Genomic DNA, 18,302 nt, shown 5'->3' with positions numbered 1-18,302 from the left:
ATTTTGGATCGCGACTGGGCCCAGCTGGCAGAGTCTTGACCAATGTCTTTTTTGGTGGGGTTGGGGTAGGGGAGCTGGTACTCACACGCTGCCCCGGATCAGAATCGTCGGCCTCGGACACGATCTGAAGGTCTTCGGAGTCGTCGTCAGGGACATCCTGTGCAAAGATGTCTTCTGGTTCCGGAACCGGTTTGGCCATGATATGGCGTCGAGCTCTTCGGTTCCGGATAGTTTTCTTCGAACGGAATGCGGCGCAGGCTGGACAGCTGGATTCGTTGTGGTCTGGTGAGAGGCACAAATTACAGACCTCGTGGTGATCACTATGAGGAAACTTTGCTCCACATTGGGGGCATTTTTTAAAGAGTGTCCTTTCCATCAGCCGCGTCCGGATCCGGTCCGATGGGATTTCGACGTTGAGTTATACATTTTTGAGAGTTGTTGTGATTGCTAGAAGTTTTCTGCTGGAGCGGAAAAAAGTTCATCCGAACCCAATGGCGGAAAAAAACAATCTGAGGATGGAGTGGATGCCCATGCGCACTGTTGTCCAGAGGAGGAGTCGCCCATCTTGGGACCAAAGACTTCTTCCGAAGACAACAACAAACTGCAATCATCCGAGCCCAACACCAGATGGCGATCTTATCCTTAGTGTGTGATCTGCAGCTCATATGCCTCGAACATAAGGTATGCAACAATAACAAGGTGATGATTGGAACGCTTGAATTAATCTCAGCCACTGACAGTCACCTGGGGCCACATCCCGTCAATTGTTTTTTGCCCACCATGCCACCTCAGTTTAGAACATGCCATATGCAAATCAGTCTTGACCCTGCTCTGATAGAAACAGTCCAGCCCTGTCAGGCCAGGTCATCCATGAACCAGAACTCAAGCAACCCAGGACAGGTTTAACACTGTTTAAGGATGATCAGCTAGGTATAGCTTGGTTCCAATGGCACATCGAGCATGGGACCAACGTCTGGGCATACCCGTCGCTCTTAGGGCATCCAATGCAACAAAAATAGGATGATGGATAGAATGCTTCAATTAATCTCACCCACTGTCAATCGTTCAGGCACATCCAGTTCCATCATTTTGGACTGGCATGCGGCCCAAGTAATTACTGGTGGCCGAGAATAATTCAAGCATTCCATCCATAACCTTGTTTTTGTTACAAGTTATAAGCAATAATTTAAACTGTTTAGTAATCCGCCATCAGTTGCTTTTAAAAGTCATCTTTGAATTTAAAACAACAAGATTGAAAAAACTAGCTTGTTTGTCTGTATTTCCTATTATAAAGTGTCATTTTTATTTTAATACAGTAAATTTGATTGATTAGGAGGAGTCTAGAAGATTGTATTTGCCGTTTTAATTTTTCAGAAACATTAGTAATAGGCACATTTCAAATTTGGTAGGTACTAATCATTTTAATAGATGAGAGACTAAATGTGCTCAAATACCTACATTTAGCACTTAAGATCTGAAACTCGACTGGAGAGAATCATACCCATCATGTGAAAGTTAAACAATCCTGAGATGCGGATAGGCCTCACTGAGTGGACTATAAATTCACAATAATCTATGGTATGGCAGCAACATAGAAGGACCCACAACCACTATTTAATGCATGGTATGGAGAGGCCTTATTCCATCAAGATGGGATATTTGGTTTCAATTCATAAAAGCATTTGAGTATTTAATAAACAGTGAAGGAACTAAAAATGGAGGTGTTGACAATCAAGTGAAATTTACTGCAAATACTGTAAATCCTAAAGTGTAAAGTGTTCAACAAACTCACTATTCAAATCTTGCCTGCCCCAAGTGAGCAGTTAATGTGTTGCCTCAATTTTTTTTCTCACACATGCCAAACATTATCTCCTCCTTTACCTCCTCCTGTAATGGCCTGGTTAAGCGGTCTATAAAAAGAAATCAGCCAAGTCATGCAGCTATCCATCAGTTCTTGGATTACTATTTAAGAATGCACAGCAGTAGGATCGTATAAAAGGAAGCATCATGAAGTATGTTAAACTTTTCTAAAAAGAGGAGAAACTTTTTAGAGGACACATCAAAAAGGGTTGAATGCAATGTCATTTTTTTAAAATTTTTTTTTTTTTTGAAACAAGAACGCCATAGTGTAAAATCTAAGTCTTGCACTGATTATTTTGTGTATTCTCACTGATCTAAACCCAAACTTGTTCTGTGCGTGAAAAAATATCGAATATGGTACTTAACAGTATGCATTTGTTCTTGGCATGTAAGGCTGCTGACATTCATATCTGTGCATAGATCGCCGCCTAGTGTTGGGTCCGGATGATTGCACATTGTTGTCCTGGAAGAGTCTTCGAAGTATCACGAGACAGGTGGCTCCTCCCCTGGACTACAGTGCGCATGGGCATCCTCTCCATCCTTAAGATTGTTTTTCGCCATTGTGGTAGTGATGGAGTAGATACAGTAAGTGATGACCATGCTATACAGTAATTCTGAGTGCTGCAGCCGCTACAGGCGCCGGGGAGGAGGGTGGGCGATATGAATGTCAGCAGCCCTACATGCCAAGAACAGATGCATACTGGTAAGTAGCATATTCGGTTCAAGGCATGTGGGCTGCTGAATTCAGATCTGTGCATAGATTATATAGCAGTCCCTCCATTAGCGGCGGCTGCCCGTGCCAGCTGCAGCAGTCTGAAAAAGGGTCTTGAGAACAGCCTGTCCTACAGCTGCCTGCTGTTTTGAATGCACATCTACACAGTAGTGTTTAGTAAATGTATGTATAGTGGACCATGTGGCTGCTCTACATATTTCCTCTAAAGGAATGTTCCCCGGGAAAGCCATGGACGCCCCTAACTTTCGTGTTGAGTGGGCTCTGGGAGGAATCGTCCATGTGCGTTTAGCTTTTGCATAGCAAATTTGAATACATTTAACGATCCATCTGGCTATTCCTGCTTTCGAAATGGCGTTGCCTTTGTGTTGTGGGGAAAAGGCAACGAACAGTTGTTTTGTTTTCCTAAAATCCTGTGTCCTGTCTATATAGTACATGAGGGCCCTCTTTACATCTAGTGTATGGAGCATTCTCTCTGCGACATTTTCTGGATTTGGAAAGAAAACAGGCAGTTCAATAGTCTGATTCATGTGGAACTGTGATATCCCTTTAGGCATGAACGTGGGGTTGGTACGTAGTACAACCCTGTTTGTGTGAACCTGTATGAATGGCTCTTGAATGGTTAGTGCCTGGAGTTCACTAACTCTTCTCAACGAAGTGATTGCCACTAAGAAAGCTACTTTCCAGGTGAGGAATTGAATCTCACATGAATGTAGAGGTTCAAAGGGTGGACCCATCAATCTGGTGAGGACCACGTTTAGGTTCCACACTGGTGCCGGTGGGTGTGTTGGAGGAATCACTCGTTTGAGTCCCTCTAAGAAGGCTTTGATGGCAGGCACTCTGAATAAAGAGAGGTGTTGCCTGTTTTGAAGATAGGCCGCTATTGCGGTTAGATGTATACGGAGGGAATTGTATGCTAGATTGCATCGGTATAAGTGTAGCAGGTAACAGATGATGTTCTGAATGGATGCGTCCAGCGGATTAATGTCATTGTTTTTACAGTAAATGACAAACCTTTTCCATTTAGCCGCATAGCAAGCTCTGGTCGTGGTTCTCATGGCCTCCTTGATGATATTCATACATTCTGGAGACAGGTTCAGGTAGCCAAACTCTAAGACTTCAGGAGCCAGATCGCCAGGTTCAGCTGTTGCGGATCTGGGTGCTGAATTTCGCCATGGTTCTGTGTTAAAAGTTTGGGTGTTAGCCGAAGTCTTTGAGGCGGCACCACGGAAAATTCTAGGAACGTGGTGTACCATGGCTGGCATGCCCACATTGGAGCAACCAGGATGAGTGTCATTGAGTGTTGCCGTAGTTTGCGTGCCACTAGCGGTATTAATGGCGCTGGGGGAAAAGTGTACGCAAATTTGCCTGACCAGTTCATCCATATCGCATTGCCCTGCGACTGTGGATGCGGAAACCTGGCGGCAAAGCTTTGGCATTTTGCGTTTTCCCTTGTGGCGAATAGGTCTATCTCTGGATGACCCCACTGCTGGAAGTACGGTTGGAGTACTGATGGATGTAGCTCCCACTCGTGCATTTGGTGGCTGAGTCTGCTGAGCAGATCCGCCGTCTGGTTGTCCTTGCCCGGGAGGTGTTCCACCATGAGGAACATGTTCCTCTGAATGGCCCACTTCCACATGCTCTGAGTCAGATGAGACAACTGTGGAGAGTGTGTTCCTCCCTGCTTCTGTATGTAGTACATGGCAGTCATGTTGTCCGTCTGGATCAACACGACTTTGTTGCACAAGTGTACTTTGAATGCTTTAATTGCCAGGAAGATAGCCATCAGTTCCAGAAGGTTGATGTGCATCTTCTGTTGCTGTGTCGTCCATAGTCCCTGCACTGTGTAATTGAGTACATGAGCTCCCCATCCCTGCAGAGACGCGTCCGCCGTCAGTATTATTTGTGGAACAGGCTCTTGGAACGGTCGGCCCTTGCAAAGGTTGTGTGTGTTCCACCAATGCAGAGAGTTGTATGCCCGACCGCTCACCAACACTAGGTCTTTCAACTGTCCTTGAGTCTGATTCCATTGACGTGCCAAGCACTCCTGAAGCGGGCGCATATGTAGTCTCGCGTGCGGGACTATGAAGATGCAGGAGGCCATCATGCCTATCAACTGCAAGAACACTCGCGCCGGAAGGGAGTGTTGAGGTTTGAACTTTTTTATCAGCAGTTGCATGCTGTTGATTCTCGCTAAATTTGGCTGAGCTTTGGCAGCCAGAGTGTCTATGGTCGCGCCCAGGTACTGCCGCACGTGGGCGGGTTGAAGATGTGACTTTGGATAATTTAGTGAGAATCCCAGACTGTGAAGAAGGTGAATGGTGTGGGATATGTGGCTGGCACACTGCTGGGCTGACTTTGCCTGGACAAGCCAGTCGTCCAGGTAAGGGAAGACGTGAATGTGCTGTCTCCGTAGGTGTGCAGCCACTGTTGCTAGGCACTTGGTAAAGACTCTGGGTGCCGTTGTTACTCCGAAAGGGAGTACTTTGAACTGATAATGGTGATCCTGAAGAGTGAAACGGAGAAATTGTTTGTGTGATGGGTGTATGGGTATGTGGAAATATGCATCCTTCAAATCTAGTGTTGCTAGGAAGTCTCCCTGACTGAGTAACGGCAGAACCTGCTGGAGGGTGAGCATATGAAAATGCTCTGACAAAATGTACTGGTTGAGTGGTCTGAGGTCCAGTATAGGTCGGAGAGACCCGTCCTTTTTTGGGATTAAGAAGTACAGAGAGTACACCCCTGACCCTCGCTGTTCCACAGGCACGAGCTCTATGGCTCCTTTTTGCAGCATACTTAGTACTTCTTGCTGCAATAATGTCAAGTGCTCTGCGGACATAGGACGGTGTCTTGGTGGTATGTTGGGTGGAGTGGATGTTAATTCCAGACAATAACCGTACTGGACTATTTCTCTGACCCACCTGTCTGTGGTGATGGATCTCCAGACTGGCAGGAACCGTTGGAGTCTCCCCCCGACCGGTGTTATGTGGGCGGGGGGCAGTGACAAGACGTCACTGTTTGTTATTGGCGGAGGACCTGGTGTTGTGTCCCCGTCCTCTGCCTTTGGTGCTGGATCCACGATATCCACCCCTATTGTTCTTATTATAGGTACACTGGGTGCTTGCTTTACTGTACAGCTGCTGGGACCCCTGACCTCTAGCTGCTCCTCTATTCCCTGGGCGACGAAAGGAGCCACTCCGAAACTGCTGCGACTGTAAAGCCCCCATAGACTTCGCAGTTTCAGTGTCCTTTTTAATCTTTTCCAGTGTAGCGTCAACCTCGGGGCCAAATAAAAAGTCTGGGTTGACTGGTTGATTCAAGATATTATTTTGAATCTCAGGTTTGAAACCTGATATTCTCAGCCATGCGTGCCTCCTTAACATCACACTAGTGTTGATTGCCCTCGCTGCAGTGTCAGCTGCATCTAGTGCGCATTTGATGGACGCATTTGTAATGAGTTGCTCCTCTCTGATGAGGAGCTCCGCTCCATCTTTGTATTCATCTGGTAGGTGTTCTAGCAGTGTTTCTAGGGTATCGTAGTGTGACCTGTCGTATCGGGCCAGGAGTGCCTGAGTGTTGGCAATGCGCCAGATGTTTGCTGCTTGTGCTGCTATCCTTTTGCCTGATGTTTCTAGCACTTTGGACTCCTTGTCTGGAGGAGGAGCATCACCTGTAGTCTGCGAGTTAGCTCTCTTGCGAGCATTAGAAACTACCATGGAGTCCACGGCAATTGACCCTTAATGTACATTGGGTCTCCTGGGGCTGGTTTGTATTTCTTCTCTATTCTCGGGTTCAACACCCGTGCCCTGGTTGTCTCCTTAAAGATGTCCTTAGCATGTTTAATAACCCCTTTTAACATTGGTAGAGTCTTGACCGTTCTTTCTGATGTGGAGAATGTGTCCACCAAGAAATCCTCTTCCACAGAGTCAGAATGAAGTTCCACTCCGTGATTGGCAGCCGCCCTTTCAATGAGGGCGTTAAAAGCAGCAGTATCTTCAGTGGGAGATGGTTTAATATTATAAAGATAAGTGTCAGGAGCATTTTGTGGGTCTCCTGGGTCATGAGGGTCTCCCCATGCTTGATCTTGGTCTTGCTGTTGTGCATCAGGGTCATTATCCACAGGATAAGTGGTATCATCCTCAATATAGCCCTCTCCTGCATCTGTCTCCGAGTGTGTGGGAGAAAAGGATGGTGGTTCCTGACCGTAAGTGTGGTAAGGTTCTACAAGCACTGGTGTCGAACCTGATGCCATTTTCCTTTTTAGTGGAATCTTGTATGAGTCCAATGCCTTCTCGGGAACAATTCTACGGTGTCGGCGTCGATAAACTGGTCCTGTGAGTCTTCTACATCGGTTCTTTCCGTGGACACTGTTTTTGGGCGTTCGATACTCTTCCTAAGTTCGAACATCTTCGGTGCCCCTGGTGGCGGCAATCCAAACTTGATCGGTGCCAGCGCCGAGTGAGCCTTGGCGACCTTGCGCGGTTCGGGGCCCGTTTTCGGTTCGAGACTGGCCCGTTCCCTGATGCGCTTCAGGGACTTCGACACCTGTTGCACCGTGAATGCAGACGGTGGTTTGGAACCGACAGGCTCTTTGGAGACAGGCCTCGACGCGGTCTCAGGTTTCTTCCCAGTCTTCGGGTGTTCGATCCGAAGTTTTGGATCGACGCCCTGTTGATCCGGTATTTTGGCCGTCTCAGCACTCTTTGGTGTTGACGTAGTCGGATCGACCACCTTGACCTTGGTTGTTGGTGCCCCAACCTTCGGTGCTATAGGCCGTTGCGTCTTCTCGGGACCGAGGGCCTTCTTGTGTTTGTCGGTGCCGAAGTCCTTTTTTGGTTTCTCGGTACCGAAGTCCTTCTTTCTTTGGTAGGCTCCGACATCCTTCGTCTGTGTCGACGGATTTGAGGGCTTCGATGCCTTCGATCCGATCTTAACCAGTTGCACTTTCGGTTTCGATTTGACCCGTGCAGGTTTTGGTTTCGATTTCACCGAATCGACTCCAGTCTTTTTTTATATTTCTGGCTCTTTTGAAATGTTCGAAGCCGGGCCTTCTGGCGGGGCTGTAGAACGATCCGACCGATCTTGGGTAAGGCCCGCAGGCGATCCCTCGACCAGAGCCTTATCAAGACTATCTCCCTCGGCCTCCGCATCGACGGATTGGCCTAGCTCCTCGCCTGAGCTATCTTCCTCGGCCCCAAGGGCCTCATCGTCGTCTCCTACCTCGTCGACGACGTCTTCGTCCTCGAAGATCACCTCATCATCGTCGTCATATTGGGATTCATGCTCCGAAGCATGGCTCGAGTCTATGTCTTCGACGCTCTCGACTTCTTCATCCTCGGTGCTGAATATGTTAACCGGGTCAGGCGCCGATTGATTGGCCTCCAATCTCGCCGTCCGTCGATTCCGAAGTGTCTTCTTTGACCGGAACCGGGCGCAGGCCATACACCTGGACTCATCATGATCCAGTGATAAACATTTGTTACACACCGGATGGACATCGATGTGGGGGCATTTCGCATGACATAGAGGACGTCTCTTGAAGGCGGTCCTCGATTCCATCCTCGAACGTCGATCGATGTTTGGACCGAAAATTGGTCCGAGAAGGGTGAAGAAGTCCGAGAACAAGTATAATAAGTTATCGGTACCGAGCGCAAACAATACCGACGATACCTAAAGGCTTTTGGCCTGAAATAAAGTTTTCCTAACTTGAGCTAAGATAAGCACATCCGAACCCAATGGCGGAAAAAAACAATCTAAGGATGGAGAGGATGCCCATGCGCACTGTAGTCCAGGGGAGGAGCCACCTATCTTGTGATACTTCGAAGACTCTTCCAGGACAACAATGTGCAATCATCCGGACCCAACACTAGGCGGCGATCTATGCACAGATATGAATTCAGCAGCCCTCATGCCTCGAACTCTACATTTCAGCAACTCTGATCTTTAAAAGCTTTTTAATGTCCTATGAAGAAGAGGTGTCCACAGGGTCAAGGACCACATTTCCCCCAGTGTTTGTTAGTCTTCTAAATATTATATGAAACCTAGAGTTCTCAACGAGAATTTAGACAAACAGGATCAGAATCCAATGTAACAAATAAATGCCTAGGCAACACCAGTGCCTCATTTCAAGAGCAAACACACAGACAACCAGAGTACCTCATTCTGCAGTGTGTGCATGCGAACATGCACAAAAAGTGAAATTCCAAGATAATAGCCACACATATACACAGCACACACAGGTCCAGGTGCCTCAATTTCACAATGAACATGCTTACAAGGAAACTGAGTTTGACTTTCCATCAGACAGCAATTTAAGTCTTTTCAGCTCACTCTATTTAAGTGTTCTTACCATGTTTGATGTATGGGTGGTCTTTTGGGACACGATCAAGGCTAATGTCATTCTCTTGGCGCTTCGGAATGTCAGAATCGTACATACGAGGAGAAAGTGTGATAATCACGCTCTCCACAAACTTGATGGCGTGAGTACGGATCCCATCATTGTCAGAGTCCAGAAGCTGGATGATATCCCCCGACATGTCAGAGACCATCTCCCAACACGACTCCTGTTTATCTGTGATTGTCTTAGTACGAACCATCCACTGCATACAAAGGGAAAAAGAGGGGGGGCGGACAGGATTACCATCAATGACAAAGAACAGACAACAAACTTGGCATATATGCTGGAGGCTCCATTCAGCTCATTGAAGCCTCATCTTAAAGAGACCTAAACAGACTGTGTGCGTGTGCCGAGGATTCTGGTTTCATTTATATTAGATTTAAGCCCAATGCCCTGCAAGTACTGCTGCTGACCTAACCTTCTTGGAGGCCATAGCCAATGAAGACACTGTGCCACTTACCACATATTGGGGAGAATTTCCTCATCGCAACCTGGAACCAGTGATTGGAGGGCTGCCCCAACTCAGCCTAGAAGTACACTTGACCAGAGAGGTGACTACCTAGCAAGCACAATTGCATTATGCCAGCATCTGCTTATTTTTCATCTTTGTAGGACTACCTTCCCACCAGATTGCCCCTCTCCCACAGCCTCCACCCAGCATGACATTAAGCAGCAGACCATCACCTTTCTGTGGGACTTGGGTGTGGGAACCAGAGTTCCATAACAATCCTGGGCTGTGAAGAGGTCCAGTACCCTGTGTAATTATTTACTAACATGTTCCAAAGTGCACGGAAGCCCCTCATTGGTATTTGTGGTCTGGCATGCCAATTCGAACCTCCCACCTTCTTAAAGTCAGACCTTGTACCACCACCCAACACACTGACTTGCATATTAAAAATCGACTGCCAAAAAATCATTACTACTTGTATGTAGCTGCTATCCTAAATCGTTCATCAACAATCTACTACATAGTCAACTACCACAACTCAAACGGATTCTATCAAAGTAGTGTATAAACAAAGACAAGATGAGATTGTACTTAAATGTAAACATGTTACTTTGAGGTAATTGTCAAGAAAGCGGTTAATACAACTGCTCACATTAGACTCAAATAAAACATCTTTTGCCAAATATTACACAAACAAGACCTTTTCACACCAATTATTCCCTAGTCCTCAAAGTGGAAATCAAATCAAAAATTACCCCCAGTCACAGATATGGGTTGAATACATCATCGTTCTTTAGCTCACTTCACCACCTCAGTTCAGACCCAGCTATATGCAACTCAGTCTTGACCCTGTGCCTTATGTTAAGTTGTGACGTGGCTGAAGCCAGTTGTATGGGTGTGGGAAGTTGCAATCTGTAACTGCTACTATTGCTGCTATTTGCGTGTTTGCACAATCTTAAAACCTTTGATGATCTAAGTCGCTAAAAAATAATATGTTTGCCTAGCTTAGATACATTTTAAGATATCGATGACCTGAATTTTTAATTTCATAAATTGTATCCTAATATTGCACGGACTTTTAAAATTGAATCGCCACCATTAAAACTGAATATTTTGATGCTCTATACCTAACGCAACACAATCACGCGGTATCGCTGATTAGAGGTAGACCGCCATTGCAAGGGTTAGCGGTCTAGTTTCCGCTCCCCTGACTTTAAATTGCGCGCTGGAGCGACCGCGCAGCCTGTTGTGACGTGGCTGAAGTCAGTTGTATGGGTGTGGGAAGTTGCAATCTGTAACTGCTACTATTGCTGCTATTTGCGTGTTTGCACAATCTTAAAACCTTTGATGATCTAAGTCGCTAAAAAATGAATAGGTTTGCCTAGCTTAGATAAATTTTAAGATATCGATGACCTGAATTTTTAATTTCATAAATTGTATCCTAATATTGCACGGACTTTTAAAATTGAATCGCCACCATTAAAACTGAATATTTTGATGCTCTATACCTAACGCAACACATAATCACGCGGTATCGCCGATTAGAGGTAGACTGCCATTGCAAGGGTTAACGGTCTAGTTTCCGCTCCCCTGACTTTAAATTGTGTGCTGGAGCGACCGCGCGCCAAAGGCAAGCCCGTCTGCGCCCGGAGCGCGGCCAGCGCCAAGACCCCTGGTCCGTTTCCCATCCGCAAGTACACAAAAGCCCAATTGGAGAACCTACTGATTGGTAAGTGTGAGCTTTGTAATATTTGGGATGGGGACATCAACATGAGTTCCTACCTATGTAAGGGATGCGGATATCATTTACACCGACCAGTAGGGGACAAAATGGAAGTTCATTCCTTGTCAGACCTAGACTGTCGAAAACATTTTGGAGGCATAAATGGTCTAGATGGACAAAATCACTTCCCCCAGGCTGCTGGAGGTAAAGACACCCTTAGAATAGACAAGAGAAGTAGACAATCAACACAAACTCTGTCCTGTATGTTGCTGAATACTCGATCACTTGTGAAACATAAATACCAATTTGAATGTCTACTCCAAATAGAAAAAGCAGACGTCACTTTCCTAACAGAGACGTGGACCGATGCTAGTTCAGATCCAGATTGGAACATAGCCCTCCCCCTGGGATACTCAATGGTATGCCATGACAGGGTAGCAGGTAGGGGTGGTGGCATAGCAATAATATACAGAGATAATCTAAAAATGCGCCATGAGATCATAACTACGCTTCCATCTGAGACATTATTATTTTCCTTCAAACTTAATGACTCCACTACCTTCAAAGGACTACTGGTATACAGGCCGCCGGGACAAATGTCAGGCTTTTCGCAGGCCATTCTAAACTTTTTAGAGACAAGCTTGGACTCTGAATATCTTTGTATTTTAGGGGATTTTAACTACCATTTAGAACTAGAGACAAACCCTGATACAATTAGCTTGGTGGATAACCTGGCAGCATATGGACTGTCCCAAATAGTATTGGAACCCACGCACCTGGCTAGCCATACCTTAGATGGGATTTTTACAAACCACCCAGGTACAAAATTTATTAAAACACTGCCATTGCCCTGGACAGACCATAGGGCTGTTATTTTTGAGGTAACGAATAATCATTTTTCACTGCCTCAATCCTTTCCAGCCCGATCCCTACAAATGCGGCAATGGAACAGGATAGAAAAGGCTACTCTGGAACAGGCTCTAAGCTTAAATCCTTTCACTCTTAGTAGTGATAATAATGTAGCAGCCAGTCGTTTTGACGACTGGATTGCAACAGCTGTAGATAAACTGGCCCCTGAAGTGAATAAAACTTGTAAAAGAGCTATGCCAACAGCACCCTGGTATACTATAGAAATAAAAACAATAAAAATGAAATGTAGACGGATAGAACGAGTGTGGCGAACTGATTACAGTTCTGAGCACAAGGCACTATACAATAAATGCCTGGAGGAATATAAACAGGCAATTGCAAAAGCTAAAAGGACCTTTTTTATGGCTAAAATAAGCAAGGCTACCCATTCCTCAAAGGAATTGTTTAAAACCGTACACACTCTGGCCCCCCCCAACATGCAGGTAATTTTACACCTGATCAAGCTTTGTGTAATACAATGGCCGACTTTTTCCAAAATAAAGTGCAAGCAATATATGATGATCTTTCGAATCTAGCGAAGAACAGGCCTGTTTGCAATTCTCTGAACTTAAACAGCCGAGTAACAAATAGCCGACTGGATCGCTTTACGACACTCTGTAGGTGAGGTTAACAACCTCCTGATATCCACAAAATCTGGTTCCCCTAACAATCCATGTCCCCCAACTGTTTTTCATCTAGCTTCAGAGGTCATTAGCGCGCACCTTACTCCTCTTCTAAATCAAGTTCTGGAAAGTGGCAAATACCCTGAAGCGTGGAAAAAGGCATGTATAAGGCCAATCCTGAAAAAACCTACCGCAGATCCACTAGAACCAAAATATTATCGGCCAATCTCCCGATTGCCTCTACCTGCGAAGATTCTGGAAAAGGCCATGAACAAGGAGTTGGTTCTGTATCTAGAAGATAACTCCCTGCTGGATTGTATCCAACACGGATTCAGGCCTTGTCATTCGACAGAGACGGCAATGCTGTTGGCAACTGAGGAGATACGGAGGACGGTAGACAAGGGTAATAAAGCTATTTTGGTTCTACTAGATTTGTCGGCAGCGTTCGACACCGTAAACGATACGGTGTTGGCGCAACGGCTTAAAGAGACCGGGATAGAGAACACTGCACTTAATCTATTTAACTCTTTTATGGATACCAGACAACAAAATATACACTGGGAGAATGTGCGGTCTGAAATGTTTCGACTCCCCTGTGGGGTTCCACAGGGGTCTGCTCTTTCCCCGACTCTCTTTAATATTTATGTCGCCCCGTTGGCCAATTTGGTTAGAAAACATGGATTCTCACTAATTATGTATGCCGATGACTCTCAGCTCACCATCTCAGTCACAGAGCCCTTAGATACTGTAGCTACTGGTTTTCATGCATGTCTAACTGACATTATGCATTGGATGAGCTCAAAATTCCTAAAAATCAACACTGACAAAACAGAGGTCCTTGAATCTGGCAAAGGCCCATCGGTATGGAACACAAGTTGGTGGCCAAAGGAGGCTGGACTCTGCCCTACCCCCGCTTCAAAGGCAAAGAACCTGGGGGTAACACTGGACAATCAGCTAAACCTATCCGCCCATATTAACAAACTAACCACTTCCTGCTTCCTCCTTCTAAAAACTTTAAGGAAAATTTTCCCTTTTATATCAACAGAATTTCAAAAGACAATTGTAGTCTCACTTTTTCTGTCAAAATTAGACTACTGTAACGCCCTTTTTGTGGGAATTGGCAAGGCACAGGAGAGGAAGCTCCAATCATTGCAAAATGCGGCAACTAGGTTGCTTATGAATATACCTAAGGGCCGCCACACCTCAGAGGCCATTAAAACTCTACATTGGCTCCCGGTCCGGCATAGGGTTAATTTTAAAGCTCTATGTCTTGTACACAAGGCTCTTTATGGAGGTATATCCAGGGAAGTGGGTAAACTCTTCACAAGATATCTTCCTGTCAGAACACTCAGATCATCTACGGAAGGTCTTGTTTGTATCCCTAAAACACGGAAGGTCAGATGGGGAGGTCGAACATTATCTCACTGTGCAGCAATATTATGGAACCAGATGCCATATCCTCTGCGATGCCAACCGAACCGTTTAAATTTCAGGAAGGACCTAAAAACCTGGTTATTCGGTAAAAATTAAGAACCCACCTGGAGTAATGTCACGTCTCACACCCAGCGCCAAGACGCCACGGCATTCGTGCGCTTTACAAGTAACACTTCAAATCAAATCAAATTATGGGAACAGTCCAGTACGAACTGCCAAGCCAAGTCTTAACCGGAAACAAGCATCCTGGGACCGGTTTCGGGATGACACCCCTCATCAGCCAGGCTAGCTTAAATCCAGTGGCAAAGTGAGCAGGGGACCCACGTCTTGGCATACCCTGCCAACTTAGGGCAAGCAAAGCAAACACAAGGAGGTGATGGACGGAGCGCTGTCCATCAGGGGAGAAAGCATGCCAGTGTCTGGAGAAGTATTCAGTCCACTGGCTTCACCCAGATCCTCTGCCCAGTCCAGTCATTCCTCAAAAGGCTGTTATTCTTCAGGGTCCAGCTACCCCTCCCAATGCTCCTAACAAATAAGAATAGGGCTCATGCTCTGGCCTGGAAGGCATGGCTCTGGTTGGCCCTGGCATAGGACAACACCCCTCCTGCTTCATGACTGAGTCGGGGATGAGAATGGGGATGGCGCGGCAGCACTGGGAGCGTGCCTCAGGATCGGCACCGGGGAGGTGGCACGACCTACACCAATCCGGATCCATCCGGAAACTCATAGAGGTAAGGAGCCAACCCATAAGCTGGCTACACTGCGGAGCCAGGCCTTGAGATGCTCGATCGCTCCCTCAAGGCCTTCGGGTGCATGGCAAGGCAGTGTGGGCAGGCCTTCGAGTCGTGGTCCCACTCAAGGCACCAAAGGCATTCAAGGTGCAGGTCCGTCACGGACATCTGTCTGTGACAGGTGCTGCATGGCTTGAAGCCGGCCTTCCTCGAAGATATCCCTGCCACACCAGGAGGTAAACCTCTAAATAGAGACTTTGACATAACGTCGAAAACACCTAGTCAAAAGGTACTAGGGGGTAGCTCTTACCAGATCTGTGTGGGCTGGCGCGGAAATAAAATAACTGATGTCAGCATGCCAGGGTAGCACCTATATAGGCACCGCGAACGTCACTTCTGGCACGGACACCAACAATGCCACATGGAGCCGAACAGTGCCACCTACCGGAACGCAGGGGTACTGCTCACAAACAATTCTGGATGCAGGCTGACACCTGGAGAATATTCTGAGGTAAGGAATCTGCGGTTAGAAGTCTCTATCAGATATATTACTGAAAGAACCAGGGTCTATAATATGGATTGGAAATTTCCCTCACCCTGCATGCGTAAAGTGTAAACATTTAATCAAAGGACATGACACATCCTCTAATGAGTAGAAATTAACTTACGATAAACTGTATGTGGTCCAAACAACACACAAGCTTAAGACCAGGACCTCAGAGCATAAAATGACAATTTGCATCTGTGAAAGAAGCGCAAGCATTCCTCAGCATTTTGTTTAATCACAACATGCCAAAGTACAACAGTACAGATGAGAATTCAGGTGTGCAAAAGTATTAAAACACTGTTGTGAGATGTAAAGTTAAACCATCTACTCTAACGTGAATTATGGTCGAGAGAGCTTTCAACCCAACATAAATTAAGGTGATTATGGGAATGATTGCCCAAGTTTCACCCTACCTCAGATCCACTTTTCCTTTTACCTGCTTTTCTTCCATATTTTCTACCTTTAACCATTTTTGCCTTCACCCTTCTTTTCTCACATTGTTTTCTTTCTTACATTTCTCTTCCCCATTGCTCTATTTGATGCTGTCTGCCCTATTTAGATATTTCCCTCATTTCTGGCCCCTTCATTGAATTTGGCTCAAATAGCAGCCGTTCTCTGCAGAGTGAAGACAGAGGAGTGGAAAGACACTCAGAGAAGACCTTTAGCGGGCCGCAGATTACAAACCAGGCCACTGGGTGCAGTGGAAAGCAGAGGGTTCACGCCGCCACTGACTGCACATCCCAGTACTATTTATTTGTCTTGCTCTCTGAAAGAATTACATCACTTTGGCTGTTTGCCTGGAACAATAAGTGGTAGTGACAAATTTGAGGCGGTAACGATGACCGCTTGATACGGTACACGCACTCTGGTCACACTTTTTTTTTCTCTCGTGGATTTAAATAGCCTGAATTTGACCCAAAGGTATCAGAGCGCTTTACATGAGCACCAGATGCGTTACATAAGGACACATTCATTTTTGGCACAGGGAGATAAAGCATCATTGCCGAGACTCGAACCCGGTTCCCCAGATTTCAGATTGACCACCCTAACCGTTAGGCTACATCCTCTACACACAATTTACTACATACATTTCCTAGGGATGTGGGGATTTATTGAGTTTAAATTAAATCTAATCCATTTCCTGAAAAAGTTCTTTAGGTTTTTTCTTATTTAACAGCTAGCATAGAATTGTTTTCCATACGGACGGATTAATTTCTGAAACACAAAGTATAATGTATTGACATCATTAAGTGTGTGCAAAACCTCTATATGCAATTTAGTTAAAAACATTTTAAATTTTTAGAAAAAATAGAAATGATTTCCACAAACCGGTTGCATTTCCCATTTGGGGAGGACTACAGTGAAACCGAAGTTGGTTTATGGATGGTCTTTAGGCGGCACCTAAATGTATTACATGTAATAATCAGCCAGGGTGTGACTTATAATAACATTATTGAGGTTATCTTTCCGAGATCAACATGCTTGAATCATTTCCCGTAATCAAACTTGGAGAGATAAGTTATTTCATAAATATAAACAGTATTTACATGGCTTAAGGCAAACAATTTTTATTTAGCAGCATATTCACCTAAAACATATATGAAAGTGGTGTTTGTACATACTCCCACTCATCCTAGAGGCCACAACTGCACAGATTTCACAGCACGTGTAATAATATAGAGTAGAGGTTGAACATCATGAAAAGGGGAGAAGAAAGGACTGAAAGTGAATCTATGAAATATATGTATGTATGATGCAGCACTGTAGTTACAGGTCTGTAACTTCTTCACCAGCTTTGGATCTTTCATAAATTCACATTCTAGGATCACAACTGAAAGCAGTATGACACAATATTCATCAAAATAGTTAGCTGTGTAATTATGTGCACCTTAAAGGTGCAAAGTTTAAAACATATAGCTGCCAAATTCCTACCTTGGCAGTAGTGTTTACTAAATATATACAGCTTTTTCCAGTGGAATAGCGCCTCTGAGGAGGAGCAATATCAGAAGAAGTTCCCAAACTCCCAAGGCAACATTGGGACATAATACATACACTCTCGATTTGGATGAGCAACCCCAGATGGCCAAGGGCACAATGATAACAAGCCCTTATCCACTTCTGGCTCATGAGATCTTTTCACCCTTCAGAATGGCAGTAGCCAGGATACATCACTAACACCGAAAGTGATCCAGATCCTAGTGCAGCACAAGCAGAAATGACACCCTTCACACCGTCCTCAAGAAGGCCGTTGAAGTGCATGAGCGTCCTCTCTCTTCATTTGAATACCACCCTTAAATCCTCACCCATGGTATACAGACAGCTGCTACTAGTGCAGAACCAATTCGCCTCTTTCATGAGGTCGTTATAGAAGCTGTAAAAGAGCAGTGTTCTAAGCTCCCCTAGTTGAACCACACCACTGCAGGATGCTACAGACCAACTCCAGGAGATACAGCCTTCCTGTCAATTCACCCCTCTTCAAAATGCTTAGTGGTGCTGGCCTCCTCTAAGAGAAAACAAACTGGGAGACTTTCCTAACCACCTTGCCTTTCCTGCCAAGGGGAGTCAAAAAAGCTGGAAAGAGTTAGGAAGAAAACTGCCGCTGACATGTTTGATTACTAGCAAAGATTATGACGATATGTATAAGACAACAGTGATAATTGCACGCACCCCTGCAGTTCATTACAGTTGACAAGCCTAGAATGTAAAAAACACAAAGCTAGGTTTTTACTAAGAAGTGCAACAAATGGAGCACACCCAGTCTCCCTAAGTGTATAATAAAACTCACAAAGGACTTCCCCCCCCTTCTTCTGTATATAAATGTAACACAAGAACCAGTTGCAAATCTTGATATTTTCTCAAAAAATAAATATTTAGTACAGTCAAATTACAGTTGAACATAG

General features: G+C 45.3%; 1 protein-coding gene across 7 annotated transcripts in view; it reads right to left on the bottom strand.

Moving 5' to 3' along the window:
* Nucleotides 1–18,302, bottom strand: part of SYMPK (symplekin scaffold protein) — a 1,117,730-nt gene that overhangs the window by 909,418 nt on the left and 190,010 nt on the right. For all 7 annotated transcript variants that reach the window (XM_085625602.1, XM_085625603.1, XM_085625599.1 and 4 more), the window contains one exon: nt 8,940–9,189. In XM_085625602.1, the coding sequence (XP_085481728.1) occupies nt 8,940–9,189 (250 nt within the window). The remainder of the gene's footprint in view (nt 1–8,939; nt 9,190–18,302) is intronic.

This window comes from Triturus cristatus, chromosome 9 (genome assembly GCF_964204655.1).
Source record: "Triturus cristatus chromosome 9, aTriCri1.1, whole genome shotgun sequence".
Lineage (NCBI taxonomy): Eukaryota > Metazoa > Chordata > Amphibia > Caudata > Salamandridae > Triturus > Triturus cristatus.
The sequence above is the reverse complement of the archived record's forward strand: the minus strand, read 5'-3'. Positions and strand labels throughout refer to the sequence as shown.